General features: G+C 49.5%; 2 protein-coding genes and 1 long non-coding RNA gene across 7 annotated transcripts in view; 1 reads left to right on the top strand and 2 right to left on the bottom strand.

The window, feature by feature from the left end:
* PFKP (phosphofructokinase, platelet) overlaps positions 1–10494 on the top strand; it is a 66554-nt gene extending 56060 nt beyond the window's left edge. For both annotated transcript variants that reach the window (XM_028825933.2, XM_028825935.2), the window contains 6 exons: positions 3498–3662; positions 6094–6155; positions 6919–7030; positions 8241–8340; positions 9423–9525; positions 10139–10494. In XM_028825933.2, the coding sequence (XP_028681766.2) occupies positions 3498–3662; positions 6094–6155; positions 6919–7030; positions 8241–8340; positions 9423–9525; positions 10139–10268 (672 nt within the window). In that variant the 3' untranslated portion in view covers positions 10269–10494. The remainder of the gene's footprint in view (positions 1–3497; positions 3663–6093; positions 6156–6918; positions 7031–8240; positions 8341–9422; positions 9526–10138) is intronic.
* LOC144331055 (uncharacterized) lies at positions 7998–10830 on the bottom strand. The gene is made up of 2 exons (XR_013397882.1): positions 10692–10830; positions 7998–8135 (listed from the first exon to the last, which is right to left on the bottom strand). It is a non-coding gene; the product is annotated as an uncharacterized LOC144331055 (long non-coding RNA).
* Positions 10831–11424: 594 nt separating this feature from the next.
* The window catches only part of PITRM1 (pitrilysin metallopeptidase 1), a 36206-nt gene continuing 32280 nt past the window's right edge, over positions 11425–15350 (bottom strand). For all 4 annotated transcript variants that reach the window (XM_028825926.2, XM_028825919.2, XM_001102165.5 and 1 more), the window contains 4 exons: positions 14370–14495; positions 12604–12749; positions 11919–12021; positions 11425–11820 (listed from right to left, as the gene is read on the bottom strand). In XM_028825926.2, coding sequence (XP_028681759.2) covers positions 11727–11820; positions 11919–12021; positions 12604–12749; positions 14370–14495 — 469 coding nt within the window. In that variant the 3' untranslated portion in view covers positions 11425–11726. The remainder of the gene's footprint in view (positions 11821–11918; positions 12022–12603; positions 12750–14369; positions 14496–15350) is intronic.

A 15350-nucleotide genomic window follows, 5' to 3' on the forward strand; every position in this document is an offset into this window, starting at 1 on the left:
TGGCAATGGCTCGTTCCATGGACTTCCTTGGGCCCCGCGCTTGACTCCTGTTCAGTGAATGCCATTAGGGTCTGGCCGTCGCTGGCTTCACTCTCCTTTAGCACCTTGTAGATGTCCACACGTGCTTCCACCCTCGCACCCCGCACGCGGCGCAGCACTACCCCAGCCAGCGGCTGTGCTTTGCTGCAGGTCCCTTGCTGTAGCAGGGACGGGACCCCCACCCCCTGCCCCGTCTGGCCACTGACTTCAGCAGAGGCTCGGCTGCCGTGCGGGATACCAGTCATGGGAAAACTGGCCTCCCTGCGGATTCACAGAGCAAGGTGGTTCTCACAGAGAAGTCAGTGGCTTTTTTCTACCTTAACGCTGTAGCAGACACCACCTTATGTTTTACCACCAATTTATGTTTCTTACCACCACACCAATGGAGCAAAGTGCTGGTGATGTTTGAACTGTAACCTGGGGCTCTCGCTCCCATGGGACTCCTTGGGGAATTTCCTAGCAGGATGGTGTGTGTGCCCTTGCAGGAGGTTGTGTCTGCCGGGCACATCCCATTGTGTGGCAAGAATGGCTGAGGTCACAGGCTCTGCCTGACGAGTGCCACTCACAGCTGCTGTCCACGTGCCGGGCCTGGGACTCAGCCCTCTGCCATCCTTCTGTCCACTCGGAAGCCAGGGAGGCGCCTCCATGAAACACTGCAGGCAGGCAGGGCGACGCTTGGGATTGGCCGCCTTCTTGTCAGTGCTACTTTGACTAATTGCCTGAGGCACCACCGGAGTGACTTGCTATTTTTAGAAGCTAATACAGGCTTAAGAGCCATCTAGGTAATGAGGAGAGAGTTCAGGAAAGCTGTATCTAAGCTCCAGCAAAGGCGGACTCTTCCGTCCCAGCTGTCACTGCGTTTACACTGAGAGGAGCACACGGTCGGGGGCGTGGCTCAGGTGTCAGGGCTGCGCTGTTCCACACACCCACAGCGGCAGCCTGGCGGGACCAGAACTCAGACACGCTCGGGCACAAATCAGCCTCTTGGGAGAGCTGCTTGCCTGCAGAATTCTTTTGCCTTTAAGCGGTTGATGTCATTCTTTGAATGAGTGACAGTAATTCCCCACCTCAGGGTGGGTTGCGGGGGAGATTCAGTTGGAAAAATAACCCATGAGGCTTTGTGCCTCTGGGGGTCCTGATGCCCCACCCACATTTTCCTTCCCATGCCCGGGATTCTCTAAGACAAAGGGCAAGTCTTAAAGCCTTATGGCCTCCTAAGTCTTAGATCGCAATTAGAGAGAGACCCAGTATAGGTGGAACAGTGAAACCCTCAGAATGCTGCACTGGCCCTTCAAGAAGGCAGTTGTGGCCTCTTTGGACCCTTGATGGGCTTCTGTCCTCTGTCCTTCCTAAGCACAAAGACGGGAACTCTTCCCATTGCCTGTTTCTCTCCCCATCTCGGCTTCTACACAATGCAAAGTGGCCCTCTAACTAGAGCCCGTGTTCAGTTTTGAATACATCAACCAATTATTTTGGGAGAAAAAGAATCTGCCAAAGAAATGAAGTATAGGTTGGAATGGTTTAATCAAGCCTGTGTTTATTCATCAAAGTGCACTTTTAAATTTCATCCGAAGTACTCAAGTGAAAATTTCCCAGTGGGTGTTAAACTTTGGTGCACAGACTCTCATGTGGCCCCCAGTCTCAAGTCCACACCCCACTTCATGCTTTTACTCTTGGCTGAGTCCCATGTGGAGGCTGGTTAGGGAATCCTGCAGGATCAGCCCTTGACCAGGACGGACGGACGGACGGACGGACAGACAGATGGCTGGCTGGCTGGGGAATACTGTGCTTATGTCATTCAGAGACAAGCATTTCTTGAGTGCCTGCTGTAGGGGCTCGGCCGCGTCCTGCTGATGGTGCAGTGGTGTGAGCCCAGCCCACAGTTCCTGCCCTCATGGAATTTGCAGCCTAGTGAGGACTAAAAGTCAAATAACCACGAGGTAACTGCAGGGAGAGACTCTGAGGTGATTTCTATGAAGAGAGGACATGGGGTGCCCCGAGAGCCCCCGACAGAGGGAACTTTGTGGTCCTAGAAACCAGGTGGCGTTTTCCTGAGGAAATGGCATTTCCCTCTGGGTCAGAGCTGAGGAAGGTGCCTGTGTGTGTCCCGTGGCCGCTGTGACCCTGACCACACACCTGGGGCTGGAAAATAATACTCACTCTCGCACAGCTCTGTAGGGCGGGAGCCATGGGCTGAGGCCAGAGTGTTTGCTCCAGGAGAGTCCCTCGTGGCCCATTCAGGTGCCCAGAGCTGCGGGCCTTGCCCGCCTTGTTCCCTGGCGCCGCCTCCTCCCATGTGGGTGCACAGCATCCTGCTCCAGGGCCTCTGCACCCCTCATCTGCCGATGCAGGTGGTGGCACTTAGGGCCCACCTGGGTAGTCCTCAGGATTCACCTTTATCACCGCATGAGGGAACATTCCCAGGTTCCAGGCATTAGGACCGGGATTCCTTTGGGGGCTGCTCTCCCGCCCACCACTGTACCTGAATGAACACAGCGGCCGGCATATCCAGAGGCCCCAGGAGGACCTGGGGTGGCTGGATCTAGAGCGGGACCTGGTGTCAGAAGCAGGCGGGGCCAGGGATTCCCGAGAAAGGCTTGACGTGTACTTGAAGTGAGCAAAGGGTTTTGAATGACTGGATCAGATTTATGTTTTTTATAGATGGGTCTCCAGTCTGTGTGAACAGATTGCAGGGTGCCGGGGTGGGAGCTGAGGCCCAGGCAAAGGTTTTGCAGAGTCCCAGGAGAGGGCGCTGCAGCCCGGACTGGTGTGTGGGTGGGAAGGCAGCCGATGCATTTCTCTGCTGTTTTTCTCCCCGCTGAGCTTGGGTCCTCGTGGAGGGCGGATGGCAGACATTTCTCTTGGGGACCTGATGCCTATGCATCCGAAAGACTCCCCAGGCGCCTGGGTCTAAGAACCACCGTCTGCCTTTGAGTAGAGTTTCTATAAACGTAACATTCACCGATGGATGGAAGATGGCCACAGCTCTAAAATCACAGGGAGCTTTAACAGAAGAAAATAAAATAGCACAGCTGTTCCCATGGACTAAGCTGGCAGGTGACAGCCCCCTAACTTCTCAACTGACACCTAACGGTGTCCATGTCTGTTGAAAGCTGCTTCAGCAGGGACAGTCAGAGAGCAGCGTGGAGTGAGCCGGCTTGTGGGGTCATCTTTTCAGTCTCCTCCTATGGGGCCTGGGAGAAGGGAGCGGCAGATGGCCAGGTCCCCACCACAGGTCATTAAGGTCACCTCCAGGTGGCTGCCGTGGTGGGGTGGGGGGGCATGTTCACACCCACTCCGAGGGCACATCCCGGCTGCTGCACACCCTTCACCTCTTCGATGCTGGGACCGCATGCTCAGGCGCGGTGGGGGGCCTTGCTGCACTCACTCATCGGGGAGCTCTGGGATGGTGCACCCTGGCCCTGGGCTGGAGTGACTGATCTCTTCTCTGTGACCAGACCTGCGACCGCATCAAGCAGTCCGCCAGCGGAACCAAGCGGCGCGTGTTCATCATCGAGACCATGGGCGGCTACTGTGGCTACCTGGCCAACATGGGGGGGCTCGCGGCCGGAGCCGATGCCGCATACATTTTCGAAGAGCCCTTCGACATCAGGGATCTGCAGGTATGTGACAGGGGCTGGCCTTGGGGGACCGTCCCCTTTGGATCCACTCGGTGCTGCGGAGTGAATCATCATGTCTAGGATGGTTTGCTTTTCAAGGGGGCATGGAGACGGAGGTGCTACAGAACACGCCACGATTGATGCCCTTTGCATCGCCCAGGTGCCTCTCCTGTCAGGTGACGGCGGACGTGCCTGGTTGAGGACACCTTCTAGTCTCTTGTGTGAAACACAAGCTTGTTTTTTTGATGTAGTCTGTTGTGTAGTTAATGTTTTCTCACGTCTGTCACAAACGATTTGAGTGCCTCCGCTGACAGTCACCACCCATGTCTGCGACTGGCTCTGAAGCTTGCTGCAGCTTCTTTTAAATCTTGAGGCCTCTGATGCTGCGTCTGCCTCTGAACTGACACAGACACAGACACAGCCGTGGTTTCTTGGCATCTGTGGCTCTTTTAGGGAAGGATGTCGCCAAACCCGGGGTCTGCCCCTGCTTGGATGGCACAGCAGAATCCAGGCCTGGACCCTGCAGTGTTCAAAGTTGCTAAACTCCATGCAGGATGAGAGGCCTTGGCAGATAAAATGCAACTTGAACAATTGTCTTTATTTAGTTATATAAATATGTTATATATTGCTCTGTCACCCAGGCTAGAGTGCAGTGACGCGATCTCGGCTCACTGCAACCTCCGACGCCCAGGTTCAAGCCATTCTCCTGCCTCAGCCTCCCGAGTAGTTGGGATTACAGGCGCATGCCACCATGCCCAACTAATTTTTGTATTTTTAGTAGAGATGGGGTTTCCATGTTGGTCAGGCTGGTCTTGAACTCCTGACCTCGTGATCTGTCCACCTCGGCCTCCCAAAGTGTTGGGATTACAGGTGTGAGCCACTGTGCCCGGCACCATTGTCTTTTAAAAAGTTAGGATGTTACTTGTTTCTGAGCCAAATAGATCAAGTAAAAAGGGCCTTGGTGTTGTCGCTAATTACGTGACATATGAATCACGAATTTCTTCACTGTGTCAAGTTAAATATTTGTGGAGTCATTCACTGCATCGCGATGTTTCTGTCAGCGGTGGGTCCCTTAAGATGATAATGGAGCTACCCCAAACAGGTGTACTGTTTATCTTTTATTAAAAGATTACATATATATTTTTATATATATAGAATATATATATATTATATATATATTTTATATATATATTATATATATATATATAAAATATTTTTACGGTGCTTTTCTACATCTAGACATGTTTAGATACACAATTGCCTGCAGTATTCAACAGTCCCAGACATTCAGGTTTGTAGACAGGAACAACAGGTGTGTGGCAGGCCCTCCCTCCTGGGTTTGTGAGAGTTCACTGTAGGATGTTTGCACAAGGCTTAAGTCACCTAGCAATGCATTTCTCCAGAACATATCCCCCTGTTATGTGACTCATGACCATATTTCAGAAATCTGTCCAAAGATCCTGCCTCACCAGCACTCAACATGGCAAGGGCTTAAGAAGAGAAATTATGATTTGTTGTTGTTGTTGAGATGGAGTCTCGCTCTGTCACCCAGGCTGGAGTGCAGTGGCACAATCTCGGCTCACTGCAACTTCAGCCTCCTGGGTTCAAGTGATTCTCCTGCCTCAGCCTCCCAAGTAGGTGGGACTACAGCACCCGCCACCATGCCCGGCTAATTTTTGTATTTTTAGTAGAGACAGGGTTTCACCATGTTGGCCAGGCTGGTCTCAAACTCCTGACCTCAGGCAATCTACCCGCCTTGGCCTCCTAAAGAGCTGGGATTACAGGCGTGAGCAACTGCACCCAGGCTCCTACTTTGTGAAATTCTGCCACCGTGCCCAGTGACAGATTGATTAGATGTAAAAAATCTCCCTTTTCTTAGGATAAGTCATTAGAGAATTACCTCCCTCTTGTAATCCTCCCAAGATGATCTGATATAGGATGTTACTCTTTTCTAAGACAATCTGTTCCTTAAGAAATCTGTGTGTGGATGAGAGTTTACAAAATTCTTTGGTCAGACACTGTTCATCAGGCCATCATAGGAGATTCCATAGAAAGGCCACAGGTCGCTCTTTTCCTCTGAGAGTGCCAAGAGAACATCGTCATGAAAATAAATAAGGAGCAATAGAGCCATGAATGAGCACTAGGCCAGTCACGGAATTATCGTCTTCAGAGGGACCCTGTTGATTCCGGAAGGCGTTTCAAGTGGCCCCCGTGAGGGCTGCTCACCTGAGTGCCCTGTGCTCGGCATTCATTGCTGCAGACGTGCTCTCGCCGCCTGGGGGAGGCTCCCCGAGACCCGAGCTGTGAGAGCTTGCAGCCTCCTTGGCCACGCTCACCACCACGCGTGGTTGGAACTTCCCGTCCTGCAGGGCCTGGCACACAGTAGGTGCTTAGCAGAAATTTATTGTCTGATTAACAAAATACTCTTTTCCAGTCCAATGTGGAGCACCTGACGGAGAAAATGAAGACCACCATCCAGAGGGGCCTTGTGCTCAGGTGAGTGAGACACCAGGGCTGATCTTACGGTCACCGTCACACTGCGGTTCTTAGATTCTGGTCTGTGACTTTGGGCTGGATGAGTGGTGATTTCTTTGCCACTGGAGTGTACTACACACTGAGCAGATGCAGGAGAGTCGTGGTGCGTTGCTCTAAAAACTTGCCCGCATTTAGACAACTAAAATTTTTGCTTTATAGTCTTACTCTTTTAGATATCTCGCAATCATTTCTCTAATTAGCACCTGATGTTTATGAAGGAAGAAGGAAATAGTCATCCCTCTTAGCCTCAGGGAATGTGTCCCAAGACTCCAGTGGGTGCCTGAACCTGAGGATAGTACCCGCCCCCTATATACATGAGGGGGTGGGTATTGATAACCATCTGATAACCAAGGCGGCTACTGAGTGACTCAGGGGCAGGAGGCACAGACAGCATGGAGACTCAGGGCACAGGGATGATTCGCGTTCTGGGTGGGACACAGCAACACAGCACGAGATTTCATCACACAGAATGGTGTGCAATTTAAAACTTACATATTTATTTCTGGAATTTTCCATTTAATATTTGTGGCCCTCAGTTGACCACTTGACCATGGGTAGCTGAAACTGCAGAAAGCCAAACCGTGAACTGGAGGGACTGGCGTTGATGCAGAATCACCGTAGGTCAGGGGACGCGGGAGGCCAGCCTCCCAGGGCCATCTCCCCAAGCAGGGGGCCACGTGCCCACTGCACACTAAACAAAGTGGCTCCTTCCTGCTTGTTTCAGAAATGAGAGCTGCAGTGAAAACTACACCACCGACTTCATTTACCAGCTCTATTCGGAAGAGGGCAAAGGCGTGTTTGACTGCAGGAAGAACGTGCTGGGCCACATGCAGCAGGTGGGCCCAAGACCGCATGAGGGGCCCACAAAGCCACTGTCGTGTGATTTTTAAAGATTAATGTCTTGTTTTAGCCATTTTAGGGGAACATGTATAAGTAAATTCCAAGATGATAAAAAAATCAACTTTTTTTTTTTTTTTGAGACAGAGTCTTGCTCTGTTGCCCAGGCTGAAGTGCAGTGGCGCGATCTTGGCTCACTGCAACCTCCACCTTCCAAGGTTCGAGAGATTCTGCCTCAGCCTTCCGAGTAGATGGGAGTACAGGTGCCCCACGCCCAACTAATTTTTGTATTTTCAGTAGAGATGGGGTTTCACCACAGTGGCCAGGCTGGTCTCAAACTCCTGACCTCAGGTGATTCGCCCACCTCAGCCTCCCAAAGTGGTGGGATTACAGGCGTGATCCACCGTGCCCAGCCAAAACATCTAAACTTTTAAGTCATGCCAAACATCACCAGCTTTAGGATTCTTTTGTTGGTGAGGTTTGAGTAATGGGGATTTTAAGGGAGCTGTCAGCTTTCATGAAAACAATGACACCCCCATTACTTGGAAATGCTTATTCAAATTAAACACTTCATCAAGTTAAAAACTGGAGCTTCCTAAGATTTAAAATGGATTATCAGACATGTAATATACTTGACACTCACCACAAATCAGAATGACCTGGAATGAGCTGCATGCAGGCACACGCATGTCATGAGCTGAGCCTGGGACACAGCAGTCCAGGCCTCCTAACTCGCACACACTCCTTCCTCACCACCACCTTCTATTCTTTATACTTTTAAACCAGAGACCGTGAATTTATTCCAGAGGGCTCATGAATCCCCTGAAATGATGATGAAATAGTAGGCATATGTGTGATTTTGTTAAAGAATCCACAACGGTTATCAGGTTCTTAAAGCTGCGACCCATCCCCACCCCAGATGAGTTTATGAAATCCTGACTGAAGATTTTAAGATATTGGAGATTGTTAGTTGACTCGTTCCATTTATTAAAATCCTCCTCTTACTGGGCAGGGGGAACACTTGCTACTTTTGCTTAACAGGCTGAGTTCAGGCTACAGGAATCACAGATCTTGTTTTGTTCTGTTCCAGCTATCCATAAAGACCTAGAAATAAAAACATGAATTCTGTGAAATAGAAATTGTCATTTCTATTTAACAGCAAAGTGTTACTGTATAACTGATATTTCATATGACTCTAACTACCAACAGGGTGGGGCACCCTCTCCATTTGATAGAAACTTTGGAACCAAAATCTCTGCCAGAGCTATGGAGTGGATCACTGCGAAACTCAAGGAGGCCCGGGGCAGAGGTAAGGGGTGCGGGGAGGGAGGCGCCATCTGCCTTGGTGAAAATGCTGTCCTATCAGGGAGAAGTAGGGTGTGCTGGTTCCTTCTTCAGTCCAGTACTGAGCTGCGTGTGATGTTCTAACTCCTGCTGGTCCCTGAGCATTGCTATTTAACCAACCGTGGATTCCTGGGATAAGGTCAGCTTGGGCATGGGTGACATGTTCTCTTTTATCACTGCTAGATTCAACCTGCAGTTCCCCTCACAGTTTAAGTGGGGCCTTCTATTTTTTGGATGTTTGGTAGGACAACCTCCTTGGGACTCCATCCATCAGAACTTCCAGTTTTGAGGAAGATGTGGCTGCTGAATGAATTGTTCATGTTTGTAGAACTATGCATGTTTTTCCTTAAATCAGTTTTGTAAGTTATATATTCTAACAAATCTTTAGATAAACTGAAAAGTTTTAAAAAACATTACATTTTGTATAATACTCTTGTTAATGGTTCCAACGTGGCTGGTCCCCACTCATTCCTGAGTGGCTGTTTGTGCCAGCATCTTTCTCACCCCCAGCCCCCTCAGCTTTCTTCAGTCATACCAGATGTGTGCTTTTTTTAGGGCAAACCATTATCACTGCCAACGTCCGACTTAGAAGAATGACAGTCTACAAAAGCATTGATGTGAATAGTTTCAATTGGTTTGTCTTTTTGAAGAACTGACTGATTCGTTCTACATCGATTTTCTTTTGCTAATTTAGCTATGGATGCTTCTTGCCTCTCAGTGTGTGTATTCGTGAGCATCAATTTCTTATTAGTGTTTTGTCGTAATTTAAGCTAATTTCCCTATTCTACTATTTAGTGAAAAATTCTCTCCACTGAGAAAAAACAAAAGCTGCTTTCCAGGAAGCCATCAGGGCGATCCCACAAGAGCAGAGCTGCGCAAGCCCAGGCCAGGTGCTGGCCACACTGCGCGGCTGTTCTCAGCCTCACCCGGGCTTCCAGGCCAGGTTCAGCATGGTTCCCAGGAATCTCACTTCTCATCTCGCCCCGTGAATCTGCTCTCCCGCCGCCCATGTGACAGGATGTTAATCTTTTTTTAAACCTTTTATAGGAAAAAAATTTACCACCGATGATTCCGTTTGCGTGCTGGGAATAAGCAAAAGAAACGTTATTTTTCAACCTGTGGCAGAGCTGAAGCAGCAAACGGATTTTGAGTAAGTTGGGGTCTTATTGCCTTAGTAAACCCAGCCAATGTGAGTACAGGACAGGGGAATGGCCATTGCTGTTGCTTTCGACAACTCATTCAGTGGTTTGAGGAACTGGCTTTTCTGAAGCTCAGTGAAAAAATACTAGGTCTTGGCCAGGCATGGTGGCTCACACCTATAATCCCAGCACTTTGGGAGGCCTAGGTGGGTGGATCACAAGATCAAGAGATGGAGACCAGCCTGGCCCACGTGGTGAAACCCCGTCTCTACTAAAAATACAAAAATTACCCGGGCGTGGTGGTGTACACCTGTAGTCCCAGCTACTAAGGAGGCTGAGGCAGGAGAAATCGCTTGAACCCGGGAGGCAGAGGTTGCAGTGAGCTGAGATTGCACCACTGCTCTCCAGCCTGGGGACAGAGCAAGACTCCATCTCAAAACAACCACAAAAAAACCACCACTAGGTCTTTGGGAAGAAGTTTTAAAAATATAAAAACAATGGTTTCATTTGACCCTGAAATTAAGATTCAGCCGACCCTACAACCCTCGTGTTTCTGGCAAGGCCGCTCACTGTGCTGGCCGTGGCATCTCTCAGCCTCACTGCTGTCCCCCCTTCCCTCCACAGGCACAGGATTCCCAAAGAACAGTGGTGGCTCAAGCTGCGGCCCCTCATGAAGATCCTGGCCAAGTACAAGGCCAGCTACGACGTGTCGGACTCAGGCCAGCTAGAGCACGTGCAGCCCTGGAGCGTCTGACCCAGTCCTGCCTGCATGTGCCTGCAACCTGGACTCACCGTGGACCATCTGTTTTTGTAACACTTAAGTTATTTATCAGCACTTTATGCAAGTATTATTGACATTAATACCTAATCAGCAAGCACCTGTCACCACCCGTGTGCCCCACCAGCTCCAGTGCGTGCTGTCTGTGGACTGTGTCTCATGCTTTCAGATGTGCGTATTAAACGTTTGCCTACAACTCCAACAGTCCTTCGTTTTCGTTTTTTAAGTAGGAGATTATAAACCTCAATCTATGGGTGGCTGCTAAAGGTTTTCTCAGCAGTTTTGTGGGCAAAGATTATAAAAATATTTTTATAGAGATCACTGAACTACGCATAAGTCATAAAAGGAGAACAATGCCAGTAGTTTACACAGGCCAAGGGGAACGCCATGTTTACTTACCATTACATATTTGCCATGTGTCAGTTTCCATCCACAGCAGCAGGCCAGGACCCTGGGCCTCGACCCCAGGCTCTTGCTCTCCTTAGAAAGTAAAAGAGAACACATGAATCTTACCTACTCAGCCTCTTGACTGCAATCCTAGCTGCATGTTAAAACCACCAAGGTGGGGGTTTGAAAAATCTGATAGCCAGTTTCTCGTCCAGTCCAAGCCACCGTCCTCGCTGGGACCTAGGTTGGAATTCTCCGATGACTCTTGCCAGAGTAGACATGGGTGCTGGGGTGACGGCCCTGCCGCCCTCGTGGGCCCCCCTCCTGTCGGGACAGCGTTTCTGCCTCCTAGCTCTAGTCTGCAGGAGACCACAGCTGTGCCTCAGAAACGGCGGCAGAGAGCTGTGTGGAGGGAGAGGAGACCCCAAAAACAAGCTGTTTGGGAAATCAGAGTCCAACGGCCAAGAAGAGCTGGCATGCAGGCTCTCCTTTCTGGCTCTGTGAAGACGAAGCGAGCGCTTACTCACCCCAGCCCACCTGCTTCTCAGGACTGCTTCCATCCGGCCGCCCCGCTGAACTTCTGTCTGTTAGGAGGACGCTCCCACAGGGCCTCGGTGTGATTGAGTTTCATGAATCGGCACAGGCAGGCGTGGGACACCTTTGTGTACCTTTTCATTTCACTTCTGTTTTTTAGTAAAGGCCCTTAAAATAATGGGCCTACTTAAAATAATGACTCAAGCAGAGGTTAAGTCAGAGTTGCCCTTTATTTTTAGATTCTTAAATAAATATTCTAGAATTGAGGTAAAACAAGCCTTTCTGTCAGTAGAAAGTGAAAATTCTACGTGGTGCATCTTTGGCATTTCATGCATGACTATTTCAATGGACATCTTCCTGGTCGCTCTTAAGATTGACTTGCCAGTCAGTGGCAACACCTTAAGAATGACATAATATTCTTGGAAAAAGCAGTAGCATTTCTGACTTTTCATATTCAGCTCTAGAGGCCTGTTGTCTCAGGGGCTCCTGCGCAGTCAGGGGCGCCAGGGCCGCTCATCTGATGATCCAGGAGGGGTCCTTGGCGATTTTGGGGTTCTCGGGTCCAAGTATGGCCAGGCCATGCGTGCTCTTCCCAGTGCCGAGGTACCTGAGAGGAAGGCAGGTGAGGTCAGCAAGGACTGGCTTCTGCATCAGTGCTGTTAAGGCCTCCAATCCCAGGCGCTGTCTCCTGCACTCCCCACTCACCTATCGCTCACGGCCAGTAGCTTGTCGTGGCTGACGGCGAAGAGCTGCTCCCTGTGGGCCTGCTTCATCTCATCCGAGAGGCCGTACAAGAAGTGGTCCATTCCTAGAAGACAAACCATAGGCACGGTGGGGCTGCCGCCCAGGAGCTCGCACAGTGGGCTGTGCCCTCGTGTCCCGGCGGGAACAGGTGCATCTCACTGTTACTTCACATACATGTTTCAACCACAGGGACATGTCTAACAGCCCAGAGATCACACCCTGACCTCCAGCTCCCACGAGCCACGCTGACTCTTACCAAGGCCTGCTTCTGCAGTGTGGACGCAGTCAGGGCTGCGTGAGGCTGATAATGCTATGAGCAAAAGTGGCTCTACAGAGTAATGTGGCCAGGCCTGGGCCATGCCCACGTCGTCCTTCCACCCTAATGAGCCCAGACACTGCCGTGGGTTGGCCCCACTGGGCCTCAGGTCAGTAAAACTGAAATGACAGGATGCACTCTTCTCGCCCGGATGTCGGGAAGCGTGTTTCCAAGGCCAATGTTTAGGGTGTCAGACGTGGAAATCGTATCACAGGCAAGGACGGAGACGCCAGAAGCTGGTGCTCCTGCCTGTGCATGAGGGAACTCAGAAAACAGCAACGTCATCTGCGAGGCTGTGGACTGAGATTCTCACTGTTACACTCACAATACCTTTGTCTGAAGGAGCGACAGGAGCATCTACGGTTGAGAAGACAGAAAGTTTGGCTTCGTCGATGTCTTGCTGCGTGAATTTTCCAGACTTTGCCCAGTCAACAGCCTTCCCAAAAGATTGGAGCGTCTCTATTGTATTTGGGTCCCTAGGAAACCCAGAGAAATAAACAGGCAAGCATTTTACCAACAGACAAGTTTATGACAAACCTGTGACTTAACAGTTCACCATCTTCTATGGGTTAACAGCTCTATTTTACATCTGATCTAGTCCAAACAGCCCACTGACAAATTGCTCAATTACTCTCAGTGGAAATTTAAATCCCATCACATAAGACTTTCAACACGTTCTCCCTCTTACACAGGGTCTGTCTGCATAAAGTCCTCCCCAGATGATTTAAATCCACCTTTCTGTGACCTCATCGGGAGAGGAAAGATGTGGAGGGTGGGGGCAGGTCAAGATTACAAGGAAATTACAGAAGACTCACATGGAAAAATCAAGCAAAGGTTTTCCTTTAATCTCCCTTAAGGACACACCCAGGGCAGTACAGGAATCAGCCTGAGGGGGCCGATCCAGACTTCCCTTTGTGTAAATGGGAAGAGCCCAGCCCTCCCTCCACCCTGACTCAGAGCTGCAGAGGGGCTGTGAGCTGCTTCCCCATCCTTGTCTAGAAGAGTGGCTTCCAGCACAGCAAGGGGGAGAACTCAGCAGGGTGGCAACGGCTACCGACTTCTCTACCTACGTGCCTGCCTACCTACCTAATCTATCTCTGCATCCATGAGCCAGGCTCTCACTCTGTCGCCCAGGCTGGCGTGTGGTGGCACAATCTGCTGACTGCAGCTTCAACCTCCCTAGGCTCAAGGGATCCTCCCGCCTTAGCCTCCTGTAGCTAGGACCACAGGCACTTGCCACCACGGGTGGCCAGCTCCTTCTTAAAAAGTGTTATAATATATGTTCTCTTGGGCAGCAAAGCTATAGACAATTAAGAATTTATTGTTTTAGAGTAACGGTGTTATGTTTATGAAAGCTAACACTTGCATCCACATCAGGCACCTCCAACTGAAATGAGCTAAGAATGTTCTCAGGCTGTATAGCAGCCCCTCACCTGGGGCCTGTGTTCCAGGCCCCCCAGAGCAGGGCTGCAACCTCAGACAGCCACTATGGATACTGTGTTTTTCTCCTATACCTATGAAAAAGTGTATAGATTAGGTGCAGCAAGATATTAACAAAATACAACAATTATACTGTAATAAAAGTTATGCTAAGTAAAACACGGGTTCTGTGAACAGAAGCTCTTGGATATCCACAGTGTATCAGATAACCTAGATGGCTACTGAGTGACCAACAGGCAGGTACCGTAGACAGCGTCAGCTTTCATCCCACTGCTTAGAAGAATGGTGTACAATTTAAAACTTCGGAAGTGTTTATGTCTGGAACTTTCCATTTAATATTTTCAGACCGAGGGTGACTGGGTAATAAACCGTGGAAGGCAAAACCATGGATGGAGGAACTACCGTGTTCTGCCAAAATATGCTGGCTTAAGCCAGGGTTTACTGAAGGCAAAATGCTTCCCGTTTAGGCTGCTGGCCCCAATCCTTGCACCAGAAAGGACATTGCTGGGTGTGGCTAAGTGCTTGAGAAGTGAAAAGCAGCACATAGAACAACTTTTGTCTAAAGTTCACTGCAGTAGAAGAAAATGACAGATAATCATGAGTAGGAGACTGAAACACCGTGTGCGTCCCAATGTGTGAACTAGAGCAAAGCTCACCTGTAAGAGTAAAGGGTGAAGACCCCACTGTGGCTGAGTTTTGCGCCTCCACCGTAAGCGCCACCTTTTTCTCGAATTTCCGTATGCAAGAATTTAGCAGTCATCAAACGTGCAAGGATTTTAAGACTAAAATGAACAAGTAAAAAATGCAAGTTAAAAACACCATGGCTGATAAAAAGCATATAGACAATGAAGTAATTATTGGATTAAGTGAAAATGAAAATAAAATCAGGTTTTAAAATAATGCCGTATAAATTATGGTCCCATTTTTTGGTCTTGTTTTTTAAGAGATGGGGTCTCACTGTGTCCCCAGGCTGGAGTGCATTAGTGCAATCACAGCTCACTGCAGCCTTGAACTCCTGGGCTCAAGGGATCCTCCCACCAGTCTCCCGAGTAGCTGGGCCTACAGGTGCGTGCCGCCACACCTATTTTTACAGTTTTTGTAGAGGCAGGGTCTAGCTTTGTTGCCCAGGCTGGTCTCAAACACCTGGCTTCAAGTGATCCTCCTGCCTTCAAAGTGCTGGGCTTACAGGCATGAGATTTTCTTTTTAATTAACAAAAACTAAAAAGCACAAGGAAGCACAATTTTCAAGCAGTTGGCTTGGATTACAGGGTCGAAGGGAGAGGTGGTGGGGAGGAAATATAACACTTCCAGCACCACACTGCTTAACTTGTTCCAATGCATATGTGGCATTTTTAGAATCTGGTAAAGCAGAAAGAGGTTATTTCTATTGTAAAGGCAAATGTGCAAATGAACATTTAAATGTCTCACATCAGAATATGGAAAAAAAAGGAAACAGAAGTCAAACTCTGGGTATAGGAATCCCTTAAGAAAACACACACTCTCCGATAAAGCACATTTCCAGGCACCGGGCTGATTTCCTCTGCCTTCCACTGCGAACGGTGACATCACATTCTAGATGATTCCAGAACACACCCACCTCCGCCAGAAGGCAGGGCAGACAATGATGGTAGCGTCTG

The sequence above is a fragment of the Macaca mulatta genome, chromosome 9 (assembly GCF_049350105.2).
Source record: "Macaca mulatta isolate MMU2019108-1 chromosome 9, T2T-MMU8v2.0, whole genome shotgun sequence".
NCBI lineage: Eukaryota > Metazoa > Chordata > Mammalia > Primates > Cercopithecidae > Macaca > Macaca mulatta.